Source organism: Muntiacus reevesi, chromosome X (genome assembly GCF_963930625.1).
Source record: "Muntiacus reevesi chromosome X, mMunRee1.1, whole genome shotgun sequence".
NCBI classification, from domain to species: domain Eukaryota; kingdom Metazoa; phylum Chordata; class Mammalia; order Artiodactyla; family Cervidae; genus Muntiacus; species Muntiacus reevesi.
The window spans coordinates 68,058,735-68,084,457 of record NC_089271.1 but is presented as its reverse complement, the minus strand read 5'-3'; the positions used below and the strand labels follow the sequence as shown (position 1 = coordinate 68,084,457).

At 35.1% G+C, this 25,723-nt stretch overlaps 1 protein-coding gene across 2 annotated transcripts in view; it reads left to right on the top strand.

Moving 5' to 3' along the window:
• ZDHHC15 (zinc finger DHHC-type palmitoyltransferase 15) overlaps positions 1-25,723 on the top strand; it is a 109,155-nt gene that overhangs the window by 40,543 nt on the left and 42,889 nt on the right. For both annotated transcript variants that reach the window (XM_065916300.1, XM_065916301.1), the window contains exons 4-10: positions 4,112-4,232; positions 8,478-8,547; positions 10,277-10,309; positions 10,928-11,048; positions 15,321-15,453; positions 17,289-17,415; positions 19,565-19,668. In XM_065916300.1, the coding sequence (XP_065772372.1) occupies positions 4,112-4,232; positions 8,478-8,547; positions 10,277-10,309; positions 10,928-11,048; positions 15,321-15,453; positions 17,289-17,415; positions 19,565-19,668 (709 nt within the window). The remainder of the gene's footprint in view (positions 1-4,111; positions 4,233-8,477; positions 8,548-10,276; positions 10,310-10,927; positions 11,049-15,320; positions 15,454-17,288; positions 17,416-19,564; positions 19,669-25,723) is intronic.

Below are 25,723 nucleotides of genomic sequence, written 5' to 3'. Positions count from 1 at the left end.
AGTCTATTGAAGGAGTTTGTGAAATCACCAGCTATTGATATCTTTAAGACTAGGAAACTACTACCTGCATTGTTGAGATAATGAGCGAAACAAGGAATCACTTGGATTCTGAGGACTCATCTAGTAGAATTCTATGAAACTGTAATAACTTAGAGCTCAGTGAGACAATGAGAAAAATTACAATAGTTAAATTGATCATTTTCAAATTGTGTTCCCTTGAATGAAAGTGTTTCATGCAATATTTGGGAGGGTACATGAAAAATTTCTAATCATATCAGGTACTTTTAACATGTGATTACTGCAACACAGATTAGTTTCCAAAGTAGGAAATAAAACAATGGAAGAAATTTTAACAGCCTCCCAAAATTAGGAAAAGTACTGATTTTAGTTTTCCCACTTATGGAATAAAAATTGTACACATACAAAATAAAATTAAACACAGAGAAAGACAAATATCATATGATATCTCATATGTGGAATCTAAGTTTTTTAAATGATGCCAAAGAACTTATTTACAAAACAGAAGCAAGCTTACAGATATCAAAAACAAACTTATGGTTGCCAAAGGGGAAACATTGTGGGGATGGATAAATCAGGAGCTTGGGATGAACATACACACATGACTACATACAAGGTAGATAACCAGCAAGGACCTACTGTATAGCACAGGGAACTGTATTCAATATTCTATGATAACCTGTATGCCTGTATAAGAAAAGAATCTAAAAAAGAGTATATATATATATATACACATAATTGAATCACGTTGCTGTATGCCAGAAATTAATACAACATTGTAGATGAATCCCGTTCCAATAAATTTTTATAAAACACAAAGTAAGGTAGCAATGCAAGAATTGAGAAACATGAGATATTACATGTATAGAAAGTAGAAAATGGCAAAAGTTCTTTCTTACGAGTAATGATTTGAAATATTTAATTAAAAGGCAGATATTTGCATAATAGATAAACATTATTATCTATCTCTATGCTGTCTATAAGTGGCTCACTTTAGAACCAAAGACATAAATAGGTTGAAAGTGAAAGGAAGAAAAAAGGAGAAAGATTTGACTGAGTGATGTCAGAAAGATGGCAGAGTAGAAGATACCAGCCTCTATGCACCCCCCACAAAAAACAACTGACAGCTATACATAAATGAAAATATCCCTTGGAGGGCTCAAGTGTCTAATTTAAGAACCTGAAGCAACACCGTGGAACAAAAATGGAGAATAACCACACAGAAAAGATTGCTGGGGAAATCAGCATGGATGATGATAATCAGCATGGATTGAGTTAATCACTGCAAATGTCTAACATTTAAGGCCACATGTTCATCATTTTTAATTGGTAAAAAGAAAAAGTGAATATTTTGGCATATGTTTAGTTCAGGTAGATAATGCCAAAGTTTCCCAAAGTGGTTGCATAAATCTACACTCCCATATAAAAAAGGTGAATCATTTGGGCCTATTTGATAGCCATAATATTAATTTCTCTAAAACCAAATGCATCCTGATTTATCACCAGTTGTCCTACTTAGAACACATTTCCTGGCTCATTGCATTCTAATCATTAAAAACACTTGGTTAGTGCCAGAAATAGGACATCCAGGCATGGCATCTTACTCCAAACCAAAGTCCACTTGTATAACCACAAGGTTTCATCACATACAAGCTGTAACAATATTGTCTCTGCTTTTCAAGCTGGAACAGTATAAGACAACAAAGTCACAGTCCCAAGAACCTCCCTGAACTTAAAGAGCTTCCCCAAGGTGCTACTTTTAATTATCCACATTAGCAAGAATTGTTTAAAACTTTATACTTTTAAATCAACGATACTTCAATAAAAAGATAAAAATAAATTAAAAAATAAAACTTTACACTTTCCAATTATATTTTTCTTATAAGAAAACAATTGCCACTTTTTATATTAAATTTGCATTATTTAGTTAACATTTTATAATATTGATCTATAGACTTCTGGCTGCAAAATTTCTTAGTGTGTGTGTCTGTACAGTTCATCACAGAATCCTTGGCTACCTGGGCCTCCACCTGTTAAATGCCTATAGTGCACTATATTTATTGTGATAGCCAAAAATTCCCCTACACATTTCCACATACTTGTAGGCAGTCAGTCTACTTTAGAATAGCATGATACCATAACGATGCACCACAGTATGGTTCTTAAAATGGTGTTTGACTTTATACATATCTAGTTTTTAAAGTTAGATACATTAAATTATCTTAAATATTTTATTAATTTATTTGTTTTACTATTTCATTGATGTATAAATACATGCTCGTTTCCAAGAACTAAGCTGTAAAGTGTATGATTTCATAAATTTTACCTATATTTACACCCATATAATCACTATCCATGTTAAAATTTTGAATATTTCTAACACCTCAGAAATCTCCTTCATACCCTTTCTAAATCAATTTCCTCTCAGAGGTAACCACCATGGATTAATTTTGCCTATTCTTGAACCTCACACAAAAAAAGAATCATAGCATATACTGTTGTGTGTAAGCCTTTCACTCAGTGTAATGTTTTCCAGATTCATTCATATTGTTGCATGTTCCAGTTGTTCATTCCCTTTTACTGCTATTAGTTAATCTCTTTTATCACAATTGATTTATCAATTCACCAATTAAGGGACACTTGTTACCATTTTTTCTGTTATGAATCAAGTTGCTATGAACGATCTTATACCTGTCTTTTGGAATACACACAAACATGTAAACACACACACACACTCATTTCTCTTAGGTATATAACTGGGAATGGAGTTGCTGAGTTATAGAGCTGGCATATATTTAGCCTACATAGATAATGTTAAACAGTTTTCCAAAGTGGTTGCATAACTCTACAGTCCCACCAAGATTTTCTGTTCCTCAAAATGCACCATAAAGGAAGTAAAGGGGAAAGCCACAGACTTTTAGAAAATATTCAACAAAGGACCAGTATCCAAAATATATAAATTACTCAAATCATTACAATACAAATCAATAATTAAAAAGACATGTAACCCAATTACTTTTAATGGACAAAAGATTTGAATAGGCATTTCACAGGTAGATACCCAAATGGACAATAAACTCAAAATGGGGCTGAATGTCATTAGTAGTCAAAAGAGTGCAGAATAAGATCACAGTAACATAACTATTACATGCTATCTAGAATAGTTAAAAGTTTAGAGATCGGCAATATCAAATATTTGAATAATTTAAGAAATTTTACTTGTAAAAGAGACATTTAGTTACTTGTTATTTATTACCTAGCACTCTTACACCATTCATGTGAAGTATTATTTCATCTATTTTACAGATGAAGAAACTTAGGTTGAGAGTGTCTGATTTTCCAAAGTGATTTTTGAACTATTAAATGGCAGAGATGAAGTTGAAACCCAGAAAATCTGATCACAGGTCTTTTTCTTTTTCACCTCTGCTATCGTTTGGCCCAAACAAGAAAACTTACAGGTCTGTATTACTTTGGAAAATCATTGCCCCCCCTTTTTTGGGCAAGATTAGCAAAGTGTGGCACAAATGTGGCAACAAGCTCCATACCAGACTAAAAACTTCTGAAATAGTGAAAATATCTGATTATCTATTTCATTTGCAAAATTAGAACACACAAAGTTGCACGTAGTCTCATCCAACTTCTCCAAGAGGACACCTATGAAGAATACTCACAACTTAATAAAAGGCATAGCTTATCATCAACAGGATCCTGGCAGCAAGATATCACTTATTAACATGCAACATCATATTATGGTTTAGTGGAGTGGAAATGGCTTAAGTCTTGGTGAATTAGTTTGGGTCTTAGTTTTGCTGCTTTTACTAGTTGAGTTGAGTATAACCATAGACAAGGTACTTAGATTTTATTTTCTTAGGTTATAAAACAATATTACCTATCACATAGAGTTATGAATATTGAGATAAAAGCCAGATAAGATAAATGAGATAATTATCCAGAGAAAGTTATAAGCCAAATTGGTACCTGAATATCAAAGGGTAGGTAACAATTATTTTCATCTAAATAGATGTTGTTGTTGTCTTTATTCTTTTCTGTGAACCTTGGAAAGTAAAGTCTTGCCTCTCACTTTTCCTTCCAGTTCCACTTGTCCTATACAGACAAGGAGCGCTATGAAAATGAAGAGAGACCTGAGGTCCAGAAGCAGATGCTTGTTGATATGGCCAAGAAGCTACCAGTTTACACAAGAACTGGGAGTGGAGGTTAGTTCATCCAAAGTCATTTAGGGAGGCAGATCTACAAGGATCTCAGAAAGACTGAGGCATAAATATCCTCAGTCTAGCCCACTTTCCCCTCCTTTCTTCTGAAAAACACCATGGAGTTTTTTCTCAACATAGTATAAAAAATGTCAAACATTTATGGAATAATTACCTTATAAACATCTGTATACCCACCACTTGAGTCCACCACTAACATTTAACTATATTGCTTTATCATCAATCTGTCTACAAATCCATTCCTCTATCCATCATCCATCAGGCCGTCTTTTTAATTTTTTTTTTATTGAAGTATAGTTGATTTACAATTTTGTGTTAGTTTCTGATGTATAGCAAAGTGATTCAGTTAAACATATATAAATGTATATATATTCTTTTTCATATTCTTTTCCATTAGTTTATTACAGGATACTAAATATAGTTCCCTGTGCTATACAGTAGGTCCTTATTGTTTATTTTATATATAGTAGTTTGTATCTGCTAATCCCAAACCCCTAATTTATCTATCCCCCACAATCTTTCCCTTTGGTAATCATAAATTCGTTTTCTATGACTGTGAGTCTGTTTCTGTTTTGTAAATAAATTCATTTGTATTGTATTTCAGATTCCACACGTGTGATATCATATGATATTTGTCTTTGTCTGACTTCATTTAGTATGATCATCTCTAGGTCCATCCATGTTGCTGCAAATGGCATTATTTCATTCCTTTTTATGTCTGAGTAGTATTCCATTATGTGCCACAAGTTCTTTGTTCATTCGTCTATTGATGGACATTTAGGTTGCTTCCATGTCTTGGCTATTGTAAATAGTACTGCAATGAATGTTGGGGTATATGTATCTTTTTGAGGTACGGTTTTCTCCAGATATGTGCCCAGGAGTGGGATTGCTGGGTCATATGGTAGTTCTATATTTAGTTTTTTAAGAAACCTCCATACTGCTCTCCATAGTGGCCATACCAATTTACATTCTCACCAACAGAGTAGGAGGGCTCCCTTTTCTCCATACGCATCCTCTCCAGCATTTGTTATTTGTAGACTTTTAAATGATGGCAAGCCATCTTATTTTTTTTAATATTTACTTATGGCTATTCTGGGTCTTCATTCCTGCATGCAGGCTTTCTCTAGTTGCAGCGAGTGGGAGCCCCTCTTTCTTACAATGCATGGGCTTCTTATTGCAGTGCCTTCTCTTGTTGAGGAGTGCAAGCTTCAGTAGTAGTGGTGCATGGCCTTAGTTGCTCTTCATCATGTGGGATCTTCCTGGGCCAAACCCATGTCCCCTGCATTGGCAGGTGTATTCTTCACCACTGGACCACTACAGAAGTCCCATCTTATTTTTTGATGCATTCCAAAGTACCCAAGATCCACCTAAATATTTTATTATTCTTTTTTGGGTGAAATTTACATACAACAAACATGCACAGATCTTAAGTGTACCATTTAGTGTTTTGACAAATGTATACACCTGTGTAACCAAAACCTCTGTAAAATTACCACACCACAGAAAGTTCTCTCATGCTTCTTCCCAATCAGTCCCACCACCACCACCAAAGACAACCAATATTCTAAGAGTTTTCTACCATTGATTAGTTCTACCTACTCTAGAATTTTGTATAAATGGAATTATACAGTATGTACTGTTGTATCTGGCTTCTTTTATTCAGCATAATGTTCTTGAGATTCATTCACATTCTTGTGTATTTCATTCCTTTTATTGCTGAGTAGTATTTCATTGTATGAATATCATAATTTGTTTATCCATTTACCATTTGATGCTTTTTTGGATTGTTTCCAGTACTCAGCTATTATGAGTAAATCTGCTATGAAAATTCTTGTATAAGTGTTTGTGCAGAGATAGGTCTTCATTTTTCCTTGGTGATACTCACTATGGAGTCTTATTGTTAATTTTCTTCTGCATGAGTGGAACAATACTAGCTGAATAATTCACCTTTTAAAATTTGTAAACTAAAGTTTTTTGCTCTATGTCTGTATTGCTATTTCTGCTTTACAAATAAGATCATCTATACTATTTTTCAAGATTCCAAATATATAAAATAGCTAGTGAGAACATTAAAAAGTCTTACTTATTTCTCCCTATGTGACATTCAGCAATTGACCTTTCTGAGTCCCCAGTTTCTTCCCCTATTAAATGAGGTTAATACTGCCTGTATCCAAAAGTTACTTTGATGATTAAATGACAAGAATAAATAAATTAATAAAGGTCCTAAAAAGGGAAAAGTAAACTAAGGGTTTTTTGGCAAGTAATTCTAATGTTTTAGAATTAATAAAGAAGATCATGTTTCAGGGTTTGAGAAGTATACTGTTAGACATTTATGTTCATCTATTTATCATTTACTTGTTCAACAAATATTTATTAAGATCCCATATGACAATTGTGGATGTTTCAGTATAATCTAGATATTAGATGATATTAAAGATTTATTGTTTATTTTGTTAGAGGATTAGTGCATGCTGGTTTTTAAAAAGTCTTCATGCATACTGAAATACGGTGAAAAGGAAACAGTCAGGAAATTATCTATATAATTCCAAACAGTAGTAAGCAGAATGGTGTAGTAGAGAATAGATTACAAACTAGAGTTATATGGGATGAATTGGGCCCAGAGATGTCTTCTTTCTGATTTCATATGTCTTTTAAAACTTTGTATTTTTTACTAATTTTTAACAATTTGAATATTTCTTCATGAAAATCCACATTTCTGACTTCTTTTGAAAACTCAGACACTGGCATCATTCGATCTGTATTTCCCAATGGCAAAAATTAGCTAGAGCCAAGTGGTAGTGCCTCTTTAAACAAGGCATGAATTCTCAGGTTCTTCACTAATCACTGTTCCCTCAACTGTTGAAGCATTTGTTTACATCCCTGATACACAGTAGTAGAGAGGGCTTCTCTTAGGCAATGTTATATGATCTGGGACTCAAATAAGAAAAAATTACTTGCAGAAATTCCATGGTGGTCCAGTGGTTAGGACTCAGTGCTTTTACTTGCTGGGACCAGGCTGAGTCCCTGGTTTGGGAACTAAGAGCCTGCAAGCCACACAGTGTGGCCAAAAAATAGGGGGACTTGCCATGCTAAGAGTGTTGGAAATCCACTGAAGGTTTTTAGTGGCGAGTGATAAGATCTGATTTAGATTTTGACAAATCATTTGACTATTCCGTAAAGAATGTATTGTGAAGGGGCAAGAATGAAAGCAAAGTGAATAATTAGGAATTATTTCAGTCTTCTAAATTAGAAGTAATAGTGGCTTAAACTGGATAGTGGCATTTGACCATATTTTTAAAAACATGCTGAAGGACCTAAACATGCATGTCCCTTGTAGAATGAACACAGAAACTCTGCTGAATTAATAGTCCATTATGTTGAATCAGTTATGTGTGCTTAAAGTACACTTTAGATGGAATTTTTATATTAGCTTAAATTATTCATAATTTTGTTAAACTTAATAGTCACATTAAACAGGCATACTCTATCAATGAACACAGAGAAAGTTAGAAGGAAAGGAAAATGTCTTTTATCTAAGGAAATAAAGAAAAGAAGGAAGAAGGTAGAGAGGGAAGGAGAAATATTATTTATATCATATTTACAAAGTGAAGAGAATCCTGAACTAAAGGGTCATAAAAACTCTACAAGTCATAGCCCTGCCATTGCTACTTGCTTACTATGTGACTTTGTGTAAGTCACTTGATATGGCTCAGGTCTTTATTTTCTTTATCTGCAGAATGGTCAATTGAACTAACTGTTCTAGAATGTCTCTTCTATTATTCAAATTCTTATTCTAAGAACCACCCTCTTTACCATACCTTAGGAGTTTTATCCTCCTCATACAGTGCAACCTCTGGAGACAGGAGATAAATGATGAATTCTGTTTTCAGATAGGAAACTTGGAGTAAACAGAGGGTAAATTATTTCCCCAAAATAACTCAAGTAATTGACAGTATAGTTTGTTTCATAATACAGAATTTTATGATCAGATATCCAGATATGAAAACTTTTCCCCTTACACTCATCCTCCAAAAGGTGCTTTTAGGATTTATCCAACAGGGAAAAAATACATACCACAATTCTCTTATGTGATCTTTTGCTTGTTTACTTGAAGTGAGGTGAGTTTGGGTACCTGTAATCAGTGTATAACAAGTCATCTAGATAGGTTAGTAAGATGTTTGGTGTCTTATTGATCCCTAACCAATGCTAACTACCTTATTTTTCCTATAGCTGTAAGATTCTGTGACCGGTGCCATTTGATCAAGCCAGATCGCTGCCACCACTGTTCTGTCTGTGCCATGTAAGTGACAGCCATAATTCCCCTGGGCTGAGCTTGGCCACTGATGGTTGCCTTGACAACCAAGTGACTTATTCTAATGTGTTGATCCTAAAGAGCATTTCCTTTCAATCATGATGAGTACATGCCAAATACCCTAATAGAGATGATGATGATTCAAACTATTCTAAAGATAAGAAAGAGAACTCAAACCACATTTTTAAAAATAAACATTTTATTTGAGAACAGTTTTAGATTTATAGAATTATTGTAAACATAGTTTTCATATATCCTGCACCATTTTCCCTATTATTATCTTGTGTTAATATGGTACATTTGTGAAAATTAATGAACCAACATTAGTTTTTTAAATTTTTAACCAAAGTCCATACACTATTTAGATTTCCTCAGTTTTTCTCTAACATCCTTCTTCTGTTCCAGGATACCATTTAATTGTCATGTCTCCATAGGCTCCTCTTAGCTGTGACAGTTTCTCAGACTTTACTTATTTTTGATAACCTCGACAGTTTTTAGAATTGTCAGATATTTTGTAGAATACACTAAGGATTTGTCTGATATTTTTCTCATGATTAGATTTGAGTAATGTCTTTCGGGAAAGGAAGACTAGAGAGGTTAAGAGTCATTTTCATTGAATCATATCAAGGGTAAATACTATAGACATAACTTATCACTGCAGTGCTAATCATCTGACTGAAGAATGTTTGTCAGATTTCTCCACTGTAAAGCTGTTCTTCCTCCACCCTGTCTTCCATACTGTACTCTGTAGAAGGAAGTTTTGGTGTGCAGCCAACACTAAAGGAATGTTATCGTCCCCCCACTCCCCACCCTGAAGGCCCAATATCTACAAAAATTATTTGGAATTCCTCTACATGGGAGATTTGTCTCTTCTCCCTCATTTATTTATTCAATCATTTACTTATATCAGTATGTGAAAGTTGCTGGGTCGTGTTTGACTCTTTGTGACTCCATGGACTGTACAATTCATGGAATTCTCCAGGCCAGAATATTGGAGTGGGTAGCCTTTCCTTTCTCCAGGGGATCTTCCCAACCCAGGGATCGAACCCAGGTCTCCCGCATTGCAGGCAGATTCTTTACCAGTTGAGTTACAAGGGAAGCCAAGAATATTGGAGTGGGTAGCCTATCCTTTCTCCAGTGGATCTTCCCAACCCAGAAATCGAATCAGGGTCTCCTGCATTGCAGGTAGATTCTTTACCAACTGAGCCATCAGGGAAGCCGATGTGGGAATGGATAATAATTTTATCTTTGGGGTTATAAGTCAATGCTACTTAATTTTATTACTCAAATTCCTCCAGCTTTGTAAAATCCCAGTTTTATGCTAATAAATATAATCTTCGTGTCCTTCTTAAGTGCTTGCTTCATCCATGTTTCTCTTAACCTTGATTCAAGCATAGGCTGTGGTCATGTTTTATTTTTTACTTTTATTCAACTAAGTAAGTAAAGTGAGGGGAGATATCTTGGACCTATTCTTTGTGTCAATATCCTAAATTTCCCAATGGCTTTTAAAGGTTGAATTGTAGGCATGTAACTTGCTGCCAACAAGATCCTAAATTTTAGTGATTGGCTTATCCTAGGAACAACTGAGGACACAATAGTTTTGGAGAAGCTATAGTGTAAATCTAGGAATGAATGTACTGGTACCATGTAAAAATACTGCTGGATAACTTGAATTCAATTCTGAAATTTATCACACTGTATTTTGTTCCTTTTGTAGGTGTGTTTTAAAAATGGACCATCATTGCCCATGGTATGTCCTTTTGATTCATTTCTCTCATCTAATAGGGTCAGGTAACAGGGAAGGCATAACATTTTAAAGCAAGAATAAATATACCACCAATGATGTGACAATGAATTCCTGGTGTCACAGAACTAATGGTCTCTTGTCCATTAGCTATAATAATGAAAGAGAGCACAAGTAGTTCTCTTTGACATTACACAATTCAGTTCTGTTTTTAGCATTTTGATGTTTGAAATACTCTAGATTGTTAATGTAAGCAATTCTTTTCTAAATTTTGTATGTCTGACCCAAAGAACCAGTATGAAACCATGATAAAGAGAATATACCATACTATAATAAGTATAGTTGCTGAGATTCTAATAGGTTTTCAGAATCCAAGATCAAGGTTTGCTTGGATGTGTCAGAAACCTATTATATAGGCCAGGTGTTTCTGTGTCTATAAATAAAAGGAAAAACAAGTGAGACATGAACTTATTTTTCCAATCTGTTCCTATTAAGGGACTTCAATTCCTGTTTTCTGTACAGCAGAAAATGAAGCAGCAGGGGTAACATATTTCACTGTCTCTCAGTGTGTTCTAAATCAATGGATCCTGATTTCAAATGTTTTTCTTTTTTTCCCTTTTTTAGGGTTAATAACTGCATTGGATTTTCCAACTATAAATTCTTCCTTCAGTTTTTAGCTTATTCTGTGCTCTATTGCCTGTACATTGCTACAACGGTCTTCAGCTATTTCATCAAATACTGGAGAGTAAGTTAAATAATCCAGAAGGGTCCCCCTTTCTGGTCCCCCCCCCCAGAATAAATACACACCTGCTCCAATCTGTCACCTTGTTCAAATTACTTTTTTTTTTTACATTTTTAGTAGTTAATACTGAATTAATCAGAAAGGAAGAAACAATAAACGAGTCTCCCATGTTAAATATTCTGAGATTTAGGAGGCTATTATTTAGATGTCAGTTAAACAGTTTACTATTACATATGAGAACCTTGTTGGGCCTCCAGGAACCTAATCTCTTTACTCTTACTGAGTCTTTACAATGTATTTATCTAATCAAGTTTTAAAAATCCACTTTTTACCAATTTTAGGTTTGAAAAATGTTGAAACTAATTCTAAATCCCTAGTTTCCTGAGACAAAGGCTGACGAAGTACTCCCTCATTGCCAGAAAATACTTTCTAATTCCCTATTCAAAGAAGATTTAATTCCTATTGGATTCCTACTCCTATTGGAAAGATTCATTAACTCATTTTCACAAAAGACCAAATGAAAAGGAAGAAACACATGAGACATGAACTTGTTTTTCCAGCCTCTCCTTATTAAGGACCTTATTTGAACTTTGACAAACTCTGGGTTGGCTTTTAGGATAACTGAGTTCTCATACTGGCTCTGCTACCTGCTTCACTGGCTCTTTGCCAAGATCAAATGAAACAGATGTTGAAAGTGCTTTACCTTTCAAAACATGATTCCAATAATTATAATGAAATATTTTTTAAAAAAATCCTTTCACGTTTCTTCTGCTTGAAGATATCAGTTATATTCTACCTATTCCCAAAAGAATTGAAGGCAGATTTTCAGTTTGTATATGTTTACAGGATCTGGCAGCAGTATAGTAAAATATATATATTTTAAATTTCATGCCAAAGAACTCCAGAATATGTCTTTCACACAACTACAATTATTAAGACATAACCTTACATGATGAGGGCTTTCCAAAGTAAACTGGTATAGCAAAAAACAGTTGTGGGCAGAGCTACTAGATATTACTTTAGGAATTGAACAAGAGCCTGTATAACAGGAATATCTCACCTCAAGGGGAGAGGTAAAGCAAGTGACTAGAATCTAGGTTATAAAAAAAACTGGAGAAAAAGGGAGAAAAACAAGGCAGTAAGAACCTAAACAGCTGAGAATATATAAATTATTAATTAGTACTTTCTTCTGTACTAGTGTAGAAAATTACAGAGGTATAGACTTTCCATTCTCACCTCAACTTGCTTAATCAACTCCCATATCTAATAACTTTAAGAATCAGTCATTATATAATGCATATCAAAATCTTCAACTCAGGGATATAAAAGTATAAGCAGAAGTGTAGTTTTCTCACAAATTTTCCCCAAATACAAAATGCTTCATCATTCTTATGTCTCTTCTTTGGTTGCTTTCCACATCACAGGATCTCTTATCTATTGCCCAGGTTTCCATTGCCTGTTAGGCATTCTCTTCACATACTGAACTACCACCTTGACCATAAAGAAAATCTCCTGCATTCAATTCAGCAGGGAAAGTATCAGCCTTGGTCTTCACTACAGACTTTACTTGGTCCTTGACACAGTAAGCTACTGTTAAAGAACTAGTTGTATTTCATACATTTGCCTTGGGTTCTCCTACCAAGCCAGTAATCAAATACCATAATGCTAGCCCAGTGCAGTATGCTTCTTTTACTCTTAAAAGATAATATCTGGATATGAATTAATCTCCAGAAATGTGCCAGTATTCACAAGCCCTATCAGAGGTAAACATAGCCTTCTCCTTTTCCTATTCCTTCATGTTTTCTCTCTGCAATAGACTAGCTCATACCTGACAGATGAGAGGCAAGAGGAAACATGCCCTGGCTTGCCCTCATCATGAAAAGGGCATTGACAGTTCAGAGAAATGCTTCTTTGCAGCCTCTCTAGCCAGAGAGCACTTTGGTGTGGTTTAAAGATGGCTTTCTCAGTTTAAATTGAGTCTTTCCCTAAAATGAAAAGTAAACGGTGCCATGTATTTTAAAAACCATGTATCAAGGAGATTAGCTGTGTTCCTAAGAACAGCAACCTCCATTTGTATGGTACTTTACCATTTTCAAAGCACTTACATTTCTATTATCTCATCTTATCCTCACCACAACCTTGTGAACTAGGTAGAGAAGGAAGTATTAGTCTCATTTAAATATTATAAACTGAGGGTCATAGTAGCTAAGTGACTTGTTCAGGATCACCCAGCTTCTAAGTTTCAAAGAGAGAACTTGAACTGACTCTCAGCCCAGTAATCTTAAACACTGTACCATGTCTTATTGCCCATTGTGGTCCTGCTGTAAACTTCTACCTCCTTTGGAATACATAATTCAGAAGACCATCAGATTGTGGTTCTCCTCTCAATGTTAACTTAAAAAGTAGCTACTTTGATAGCAAATTGATATTTGCTTTATGAAAAAGTAATAATACACACCTCTCACAAGGGGCCAAGAATCTCCTCATAGAGACTAAGAATTCTTTTAGAACTGAGATGATAGTATTATTCTACCTGTATTCCCCTGAACTGCTTCTGGTGGTTATTGCTTTGAGTAATTTAGCTTGGTTATCTCCTGAGAAGGTAATTTTGAACATAGGGTCACTTTCTTCTAACAACAAAGCTAAATATCTAAGGAGTTTATCAAAGGACAACACAGTAGATATGCTTTGACAGACAGAAGAGATTTCTGTAGGAGCAATTCAGGGAGGAAAGACTTTCAGCTCAGCTACTCAGAGTGTAAACTGACTTTATATCAGTCCCTGCTACCCAGCCATTTGCTATTGTCCATTTAAACATGAAAGATAAGTAAAATAAATGTGAGCTTTAAAACATAAAAAAGTAGACATTTTGAAAACAAAAGTCCAGCCAGTCAAAAACCACCACAAATTCTTTCCTATAAATTCGAAATGAATGAAAGAAAAATCGATTAAATTCAATTTGAGTGGTTAAGCCAAGATTTTGTAGAGGGATCATTTCAAAAGGGAGCTTAACATAGAAGTTCCTGAAGGTCAAAGTTCTTGGTGTTGCCATATCCTGGACTACTCTTCCCCCAGGCAAATTTCACCTAGACCACCCCTCAGCTGAAAGCATCTGACTAGTTTACTTCCTTTTATCTTCATCCTTCAAACACATACTCTCTAGAAGACTCCTAATATTTCCTTAAACCAAAATAAATATATATATCTCTCTTCAAAGAGAAGAAAAAACTGTACTATCTGAATTTGCCAACTACTTCTAAGTCTTAATTTTCTCTTTCCAAACTGTAGTAGAACTAGATCCTAATATCAAGGTCCACTTTAACCACCTTTATTACTTAAGAGCATTTGGAAATATTTCAAAGCAATCCATCATACCAAAACAATGATCAGCACAGGAAAGGGGGAAATAAAGAAAAGTCATTCTCCCAACTGCTTACTCCAAAATTGAAAATGTTTTCTAAGGTTCTCTTCAGAAGACAAAATGTTACATTCTGTGCATGCTATAGAACTTTAGAACATTCATTCTAATAGGGCTACATTTAAAAAAAAACTGTTGCCATATGGAAAATAAGATGTCTCAACTAACTATGAAAATCTTTAGCTACCTACTTCTACAATTGCCTGTCAAATCTTGCTTGATTTTACTATCTAAACAGCTGTTTCATAGGATGTAACATACCAGCACATTCAGCTATTTAAAAAACACATAAAATTTGCAGTAGTTTTAAGATCAGGTCATGAGTTACAGGTAAAACATTTAAAAATACTACCTATGTATTTTAACTTCATACATATATCACTGTGACATTGTCAACATACATACATCCAAAGAAACATGACATATAAAGTATTCCAGAGTAAGCCACCTTGAAGCAAGAGGATGAACCATATGATATGACCTCAAGATCACCTCTAGCTAATCACTCATAATTTACAAACTAAATGGAGTACAAGCTTTAAGAAATTGCATACTAATTATGTCCTGAGCATACTCTTTAACATTACTCTTTTCTAACTGACACATTATATACTCTATTTTACACTGAACTGCGCTTAAGCAAAGATCCATTTAGGCTGTGTAGGACAAAAGCATATCCATAATGTGGAATGGTCAACCACAGAAAGAACTGTTTTGTAAAAATTATACAAAATCTATTTTTAATTATAGCAGACATTTTATATATATATGAAAAAAGTACTAACCAATACAGAAAAACTACCCAAACCTTACAACTTTAATCCTTTGTTTCTGTTTGTTTATTATTTCTTTTCTAGGGGGAATTGCCTGGTGTTCGCTCTAAGTTCCATGTCCTTTTTCTCCTCTTTGTGGCCTGCATGTTTTTTGTCAGCCTTGTGATTCTCTTTGGTTACCATTGTTGGCTTGTCAGCAGAAACAAAACTACCTTAGGTAAGATTGAATATTAAGACTAGGGAAAAAAACATATGAATATATATCCCTGTGACTAGTGGATTGTTCCCAAGGAAGAGAAAAACTTCGAATGAAGCACTTCAGCTGCAATGACATTTCTTCGCCTACGAACAGGGACAGATGTAAACACGTTTTACCAAACTGGAAAGCCATAGTATATGAAACTTACAGACTAAAGAGAACATTAATGAATAAAACCTCACATAAAAAGCGACCATTGCTTTTTATAGTTCATACTGGGTAATAGCTGGAGAAGGAAATGGCAACCTACTCCAGTATTCTTGCGCTGAGAATCCTATGAACAGAGGAACCTGGTGGGCTACAGTCCATGGGGTCACAAAGGGTCAGACATGACTGAGCGACTAACACACACACACTGGCTAATAAAGTGTAGTCACTCAGTCCTGTCGGTCTCTTTGCGACCCCATGGACTGTAGCCTACCAGACTCCTCTGTCCATGGGATTTTCCAGGCAAGAGTACTGGAGTAAGTTGCCATTTCCTTCTCCAGGTAGCTCCCTAGATTTGCAGCTTAAAAATTTCTGAAAGGTGTTTACATAAGGGAGTGCAGGAGAGAAATCAGCACAAAAGGGAACATCAGAAGGCAGAGGTCAAGGTCAACAAAGGTAGAAAAATCTCATTGTGCACTTCTAAAAACGTTCTCCTGAGAGAGAATCCAAACCAACAAATCATTGAATATCTACAGTTATCAAGGAGCTGTGTAGGGACTGTGGGAATGAGATAAACACGTTGAACAAGTGAGTCTATAGAAAATGAGCACAAGAAATGAAAAAATTTCTATTACTCTATACTCTGGGCTGTTATTTGTAGAACTATATTTCTGATGGATCCGATACAACAGTTGTTTTCATGGTGAAACAAATATTTATACCGTATACAAATCAATGCATGAGGGTTAAGGAGAAAGTGTCTAAATGTTGAATGTTTAGCTAAGGTAAATTTGAGGAAAGTACAGTGTGAAAGCCACTATGTTTTTGGAATTTATTTGCTAATAATGATGACAGCTAAGAAGTACTTGCACTTATTTTCTAAGCCAAATATATATGTAGCACTTAGTTGCTAGGGTGGTAGATTAGCACATTTGGTTTAAAGATTAGCCACAATATAGAAAAGTACTAAAAGCTTCGTGATAACAGAATCTGAAAAAAGAACAAAAGGGAAATGGCTACATGCAGCCAGAGTCCAACAATGAAAATGTTTGCTTAATGGGATAAATGTGTTTCTAAAAATAATGTGCACTAACATGGTCCAATTTCTATAGTCATTGAGGTGATTATAGTTCACTCATTGACATTTTTTTCTGGAGTAAAACTCAGTTTCTTACATTGCAGGCTTCAGTGTGAACATCTTCATTTCTGAAATGTTTCACAACCAAATCAATGCCATTACTATCTCTTTATGTGTCATTATTTTGGCACCAGCTCTAAATATAGAGGCCATTTGGCTGTTATTACAATTTAGATTCAGATAAAGCACTCAGATTTGGTTTTTCACTCCTTACATGCAATACAAAGTACATACTATTCCATTACTATTCATTGATTTCTATCATCCTGTGTTTCTTCTGCCTTAAAAAAAGAGTGCCAATTCTTTGCACTTAATAAAAACTTGCTTTGTAGTAAAGTGATTATGCTAGTTTTTACTAAATAATTTAGCAAAAACTAAGAATGAGGGGCCTATGGTACCACAGCAGAAAGACACCATAGAAACAAGTCACATTCATGGAGAACTGTAAAATTATAATAGTCCTGATTATTGCTCTCTTCTTTTCTTCAATTTCCCTGCCCTTCCCTAGAGGCCTTCTGTACTCCAGTGTTTATGAGCGGCCCAGAGAAAAATGGGTTCAACCTTGGCTTCGTCAAAAATATCCAGCAAGTGTTTGGCGATAATAAGAAGTTCTGGTTAATACCTATTGGGTCTAGGTAGGTAATTATTACCAGTGAAAGGAATTGATGTGGGACCATGACTTAAAGTGGCAATCTAATTTTGACTGTATTATGCAGCAGATATCTGTTCAATGTAAAACTCTATTTCCTGAGTTTTTCATTACTAGGTTAGTGAAAGTGAAAGTCGCTCAGTCATGTCTGACTCTTTGCAAGAGTCAATCCATGGAATTCTCCAGGCCAGAATACTGGAGTGGATAGCCGTTCCCTTCTCCAGGGGATCTTCCCAACCCAGGAATTGAACCCAGGTGTCCCACATTGCAGGTGGATTCTTTACCAGCTGAGCCACCAGGGAAGATAAATCAGGAGGTGAGGGTGTGATGAAGTAAGCATCCTTATTCTTTGTGTGCAGTGTAAACTGGTACAAGTCATTTATAAGTGAATTTGGTAAACAACTGATTTTTTCTATATATATTTGTATGTATTTTTAATCACAGTATACATACTATTTTGAATTTTATATTTTTCACTTAAAATATAGTGAACATTTCTCCTTATTGTGACATAGTCTTTATAACCATTACCTTTGACTATGTCATATTCCATCCAGTGGGATATATATCCCATGGACAGAGGAGCCTGGTGGGCTACAGTCAATGGGGTCGCAAAGAGTTGGACATGACTGAGTGACTAAAGACACCAAACAACATATATATATATATATATATGTATATATGTGTGTGTGTGTGTGTGTGTGTGTGTGTGTGTGTATCCCATATTGTTAGATGTTTAGGTTGTTACCTAATTATTGGCTGGAAATAATAGCATAATGGACATTTTTGTGTCTATCTCTAGCTTTAGCAAAATTCCCAGAAATGGAATTAGTAGAACAATAGACATGGAAATTCTTATGTTTTTTGATATATACAAATATAAAGAGAAAAGAAACAACAGAGGGAAAATATACCCCCAAATGCTTTTAGTGCTATGTGTAATATAGTCTTAGAAATTATTTCTCTTTTCTTCACTTTTCATAGTTTTGAATTAAAGTTTTTAATTTAAGTAAGAGCAAACAAAGATTGATTTAGAGACTGTAGGTAATTCTTACAATTTCAGCAAGGATGAAGGGAAACCAATAAAGGAGAGGTGGGCTTGTGTCCTCTGAGTGACTTCATGTACCAGATTAAACTACTATCAACAAACTAGCTCTGGTGCAAAGCTTATAACCTTCTTTCAGTCCTCTTTTAGATCCATTCTTCAGACATCCATTTGTTCACTTATTTGGGGAAACTTTGCTGGTAATTGAGAAAGAATTCTCATGAAGAGAATTGTCCTAATAGTTCCACTGTACCAGTTAATATTTTACAGGTTCATTTATTTAAGAGCTGTGGTATATCCTACTGCCCTGGCTATAAATCACAAGATAAAAGTGTGTTAGTGCATTATGTTGATTAATAACTATTACCAGCAGTTATTTACACCCCATTCACACACATACATAAACACACACACAATCACTCCACCAAAGGGAAGTTTCAATGAGTCTTCTTTGAAATAAGTAACAAGAGCAAAAATCAAAGCCCACTCACTTATAATCAGTGTAGTTATATCCTCTGTCAAGAACTATCAATTCTGAGGTAGGATAATAGCCCCCCAGGATCTGCACTCTAAGAAATGCCTCACTCTGCTGCTTTCCCCCCAGCCCTTAATAACTTTTCTGTCATACAAGCCAAATAACAGGGCATTCAGACATCATTATTTTTTATCACCAATCAACAGCAGCTTATCTCCAGTGAATTCAGTGACTCTGAATCTGCTAATTTTTCTTGAAAATTTAGAGCCAAAGCAATAATATAATGGGGTATAAATTGGAATCATCATTAAATTATATTTATGAAACTTGCTATATGTGCATTTTGCTATACTGGGCATTGTGGGAAGCAAGTTAAACAGCTGCTTAAAAACAAAAAACAGTCAACACTGATTCAGACAAACAAACGAGATATAGAAATTGAGAGCAATAGAGTAACTAAATGATGCTATTATAAGAGCCCATTCCAGTTTGACTTTAGCCAATAAGCTAAAGGGTTTAAATATTTCTAAGAACCTTCCTCCTGCTTCTAATAGGGTTATTACCTTCATAAAAAGTCTAGGCTGCAAGATCTCACTGCCTTCATTTTCCCACCAGCCCTGGTGATGGACACTCCTTCCCTATGAGGTCTATGAATGAATCACAGAACCCATTGCTAGCAAATGAAGAGCCCTGGGAAGAAAATGAGGATGACAACCGAGGTAAGTAGGTTGAGAAGGAAGTCTTTTCTCCACTCAGCAGACTAATAGAGACTATGTTAACACAACTAATGTAGTGTAGAGGGAAAACAGTGTACTGAAAGATTATGCAAGCATGTCAACCTCATAAGTGCCATTTGGATGGAGAAAGGCAAGTATAGCCAGATTTGTTTAGCAAATATATGTGGCTTAGGTAGGATTAGATGACAGCTTGAAAGGTTTCTTGCCAGTTTGTGATATTATAACTTATAACCAATCAGATAGATCAAGAAACATAATAAACAGTGTTAAACATGTTTGTGAACAGTTCTGCCAGTGTAACTTGTAGTGCTTTTCTTGAACTGATGCAATCATTGGGCAACAACTCTACCCTGGTTCATGCACATTGGTTAAATTTTCTTTAAAATGCTTTAGAATTGTCTAATGCATGAAAAAATAAATAATAGTATATATGAGCAAGGCTACACATCCACGTAGTATACTTTTCTAAAAGGCAGCCCTCAAAGGAAAAATAAACAGAACTTTACCCTCCACGTTTCCCCCATCAGATTATTGAGTCATCTTGAGATATTTTGGTGAAGAGCTAAAAGTTAAGTTCTCATGTCATGTATTCCGTTGCCACGTATTCTTTCTCTCTGTGTGATATTATGCTTACTTCTGTGCCTCAACATTTCTTTATGTTGTTAGTACCAGGCTGGTCCCAATAATGCAGTAACTGACAGAGATTTTGAGTGGGAACTTGTAGTAGTTATCACAAACATTACCTGGAATGAATACAGCTGAATAAGGACCTGGAAAGGCATTGAGGTGGGGAGAAGAGGTGGGAAACAAGCCTTTCTAAATGTTTCCCCAGTTAGATATCTAGTTGTTTCTCTACCAGGAAGTCCAGTTTTAGAATAAGGCATTGTCACTAGGACAAAGTAAGACAAAATGGTGCCAAATCTATAGATATAAAAGGAAGGAGCTCTTACCCAATTCAAAGAACTTATTAACACAAGCAACTCCTTTTACCTCCCCCTGCTGACTCTGATTCTTTTCCCTTGTAGGTTATTACAAAATGCTGAGTATAGTACCCTGTGCTATACAGTAGGTAGATGCCAGCCTTATTTTAGTATAGAAACATATGAGGTAAAGAAACACCTTTATGAAGTCAAGAGATTAAAGAGATTTCTCTGATGAGATTAATGTATATACTTGCATAGAAAAAAATCTGCAAATGAAAAGTGACAGATTGATGTATTGTTCTGAGAAGATTTTCTGTGGTACTTATGACTTTTTATTAATTTTAACAATATAAATAATTCATGAACATATGAATGATTGAAGTAATAAAACATATATAGAATAAATCCCATTTGACTACTGCAGCAAATTCTGACTACTTCATCACTTATGACCCTAATTTTTCATCTTTTTTTAGTTTAATTTTTATTTTATATTGGAGTATAGCTAATTTATGACTTCCCTCATAGCTCAGTTGGTAAAGAATCTGCCTGCAATGCAGGAGACCTGGGTTCGATTCCTGGGTCAGGAAGATCCCCTGGAGAAGGAAATGGCAACCCACTCCAGTATTCTTGCCTGGAAAATCCCATGGACAGAGGAGCCTGGTGGGCTACAGTCCATGGGGTTGCAAGAGTCGGACATGACTTAGCAACTAAACCACCACCACCATAGCTAATTTACAGTGTTGTGTTACTTTCAGGTATACAGCAAAGTGATTCAGTTATACAAATAACATATATCAATTCTTTTTCAGATACTTTTCCCATATGGGTTATTACAGAATATTGAGTAGAGTTCCCTGTGCTATATAGTAGTTCCTCACTACTTATCTATTTTATATATGGTAGTTCAGTTCAGTTCAGTTCAGTCGCTCAGTCATGTCCTACTCTTTGCAACCCCATGGACTGCAGCATGCCAGGCCTTGCTGTCCATCACCAACTCCCAGAGTTTACTCAAACTCACGTCCATTGAGTTGGTGATGCCTTCCAACCATCTCATCCTCTGTCATCCCCTTCTCCTCCTGCCTTCAATCTTTCCCAGCATCAGGGTCTTTTCAAATGAGTCAGCTCTTGGCATCAGGAGGCCAAAGTATTGGAGTTTCAGCTTCAGCATCAGTCCTTCCAATGAACATTCAGGACTGATTTCCTTTAGGATGGACTGGTTGGATCTCCTTGCAGTCCAAGGAACTCTCAAGAGTCTTCTCTAACACCACAGTAGTATGTGTATGTTAATCCCAAACTCCTAATTTAAACCTCCCTTCACCTTTCCCCTTTGGTAACCACCAGCTTGTTTTTTAAGTCTGTGAGTCTGTTGTGTAAATAAGTTGATTTTTATTATTTTTTAGATTGCACAAATAAATGACATCACTTGGTATTTGTCATTGTCTGACCTACTTCACTTAATATGATCATCTCTAGGTGCCATCTACGTCTCTGCAAATGGCATATATATATATATACACACCACATCTTCTCTATTCATTCCTCTGTTAATGAATATTTAGGTGGCTTCCATGTCCTGGCTATTCTAAATATTAACAGTGCTGCTATGAACTTTGGAGTGGATGTATCTTTTCAAATTATGGTTTTCTCCAGATATATGCCCAGGAGTGGGATCGCTAGATCTTATGGTAACTCTACTTTTAGTTTGTTTTTCTTTTATTAGTTGGAGGCTAATTACTTTACAATATTGTAGTGTTTTTTGTCATACATTGACATGAATCATCCATGGATTTACATGTATTCCCCACCCCAATCCCCCCTCCCACCTCCCTCTCTACCCCATCCCCCTGGGTTTCCCAGTGCACCAGGCTCGAGCACTTGTCTCATGCATCCAACCTGGGCTGGTGATCTGTTTCACCCTAGATAATATACATGTTTCGATGCTGTTCTCTCGAAACATCCTGTACTGTTCTCCATAGTGGCTGCACCAATTTACATTCCCACCAAACAGTGTAGTTCCCTTTTCTTCACATCCTCTCTCCAGCATTTATTGTTTGTTAACTTTTTGATGATGACCATTCTGACTAGCGTGAGATGAAACCTTTTTGTAGTTTTGATCTGCATTTGCCTAATAATTAGCAATATTGAGCATTTTTTTCATGTACTTTTTGGCCATTTGTATGTCTTATTGGGAGAAATGTATATTTAGATCCTCTGACTGGGTTGTTTGTTTGTTTGATATTGAGCTACACATGGTGTTTTTATATTTTTTAGATTAATCTGTTGTTGGTCGCTTCATATGCAAATGTTTTCTCCTATTCTGTATGTTGTCTTTTCATTTTCTTTATGGTTTCCTTTGCTGTGCAAAAACTTTTAAGTTTAGTTAGGTCCAATTTGCTTATTTTTTGCTTTTATTTTTTTATTTTATTAATTTTTATTCAAGTATAGTATTGAACATTGCTTTACAATGTGTTAGTTTCTACTGTACAACAAAGTGAATCAGCTATACATATTGATATATCCCCTCTTTTTTGGATTTCCTTCCCATTTAGATCACCACACAGCACTGAGTAGAGTTCCCTGAGGTATACAGTATGTTCTCATTAGTTCTCTATTTTATACATAGTATCAATAGTGTCTATATGTCAATCTCAATTTCCCAATTTATCCCATCCTGCCTCCCTCTTGGTGTCCATACCTTTATTCTCTACAACTGTGTCTCTACTTCTTTTTGCAAATAAGGTCATCTGTACCATTTTTCTAGATTCCACATAATGCATTAATATATGATAAAGATGTGGTATGTATATACAATTAAATATTACTTGGCCATTTGTTTATTTTTGTTTTAACTTGAATATTCTAGGAGGTATATACAAAAAGATATTACTGAGATTTATGTCAAAGGGTGTTTTGCCTATGTTTTCTTCTGAGAATTTTATTGTATCTAGTCTTACATTTAGGTCTTTAATCCATTTTTAGTTTATTTTTGTGAATGGTGTTAGAGAATGCTTTAACTTCATTCTTTTATACATAGCTGTTCAGTTTTTCCAGCACCACTTATTGACGAGAATTTCATTTCTCCATTGTATATTCTTTCCTCTTTGTCAGAGATTAATTGACTATAGGTGTGTGGGTTTATTTCTAGGCTTTCTATCCTGTTCCATTGATCTATATTACTATTTTTGTGTCAGTATCATACTGTTTTGATGACTGTAGCTTTATAATATAGTTTGAAATCAGGGAGCATGACTCTTCCAGTTCTGCTTTCCTTTTTAAAAATTTCTATGTCTATTTGGGGTCTTTTGTGTTTCCATACAAATTGTGAACATTTTTGTTCTAGTTCTGTGAAAAATGCCATTGTTAATTTGATAGGGATTGCATTGAATCTGTAGATGGCTGGGGTATTGTAGTCATTTTGCCAATATTGATTCTTTCAGTCCAAGAACATGGTAAATCTTTCCATCTGTTTGTGTCTTCTTTTATTTCTTTCATTAGTATCTTATAGTTTTCTAAATATAGGTCTTTTCCTTCCTTAGGTAAGTTTATTCCTAGGTATTTTATTCTTCTTGATGTGATGGTAAATGGGAGTTTCCCTAATTTTTCTTTGTGATCTTTCCTTCTCAGTGTATAGAAATGCAGCATATTTCTGCCTATTAATTTTGTATCCTGCAAACTTTACAGAATTCATTGATGAGTTCTAGTAGTTTTCTAGTGGTGCATTTAGGATGTTCTATTCATATTATCATGTCGTCTGCAAACAGTGGCAGTTTTACTTCTTCCTTTCTAATTTGGATTCCTTTTCTTTCTTTTCTTCTCTGATTGTTGTGGCTGGAACTTCCAAAATTATGTTGAATAAAAGTGGCAAGAATGAACATCTTTGTCTTATTTCTCATCTTTAGAGGAAATGCTTTCAGCTTTTCACCACTGAGTATGTAAGCTGTGGTTTTGTCATATATGACCTTTATTAGACTGAGGTAGGTACCCTCTAGAGTTTTTGTCATAACTGGGTGTTCACTTTTGTCAGAAGCTTTTTCTGCATCTATTGAGAGGTTCATATCGTTTTTATTCTTCAATTTGTTCATGTAGTATATCACACCGATTTACAGATGTTGAAAAATCCTTGCACCCCAGGACAAGTCCCTTTTGATCATGGTGTATGATCATTTTATTTTATTGTTGGATTCAGTTTGCCAGTATTTTGTTGAGAATTTTTGCCTCTATATTTATCAGTGATTTTGACCTGTAATTTTTGTGTGTGATATCTTTATCTAGTTTTAGTGTCAGAGTGATGGTGGCCTCATAGAGTGTGTTTGGAACTGTTCCTTCTGCTGTTGTTTTTTGAAATAGTTTCAGGATAGGTAGTAACTCTTCTGACTGTTTGATAGTATGTGTCTGTGAAGCCATCTGGTCCTGGGTTCTTGTTTGTTGGAAGTTTTTTAATCAGTTTCAATTTCAGTACTTGTGATTGGTCTGTTCATATTTTCTGGGGTTTTTTCCTGATTCAGTCTTGAGGGGTTGTACATTTCTAAGAATTTGTCCCTCTCTTATAGGTTGTCCATTTTATTGGCATGTAGTTGCTTGTAATAGTCTCCTATGATCCATTCTATTTCTCTGGCACTGGATGTAACTTCTTTTTCATTTCTCATTTTATTGATTTGTGTCCTCTTCCTTTTTTCTTTTAATTGTTTAGCTAAAGGTTTATCAATTTTGTTTATCTTTCCAAAGAACAAGATTTTTGTTTCATTCACATTTGCTATTTTTTTCCATTAGTATTTTGTTTATTTTTGACCTTTATCATTTCTTTCCTTCTACTAATTTTGGGGGTTTTTGTTCTTCTTTTCTCTCATTGCTTTATGTATAAGTTTAGGTTGCTTATTTGAGGTTTCTTGTTTCCTGAGGTAAGATTATATTGCTATAAGCTTTCCTCTTAGAACTGCTTTTGCTGTGTCCCATAAGTTTTGGGTTTTTTGTCCGTTTATTCATTTCTTGACTGTGCCATGTGGCATGCAGGATCTTAGTTTCCCATCCAGGGATCAAACCTATGCCCTCTGCAATGTAAACATGAAGTCTTAACCACTAGACTACCAGGGAAGTCCCTGTGTCCCATAGGT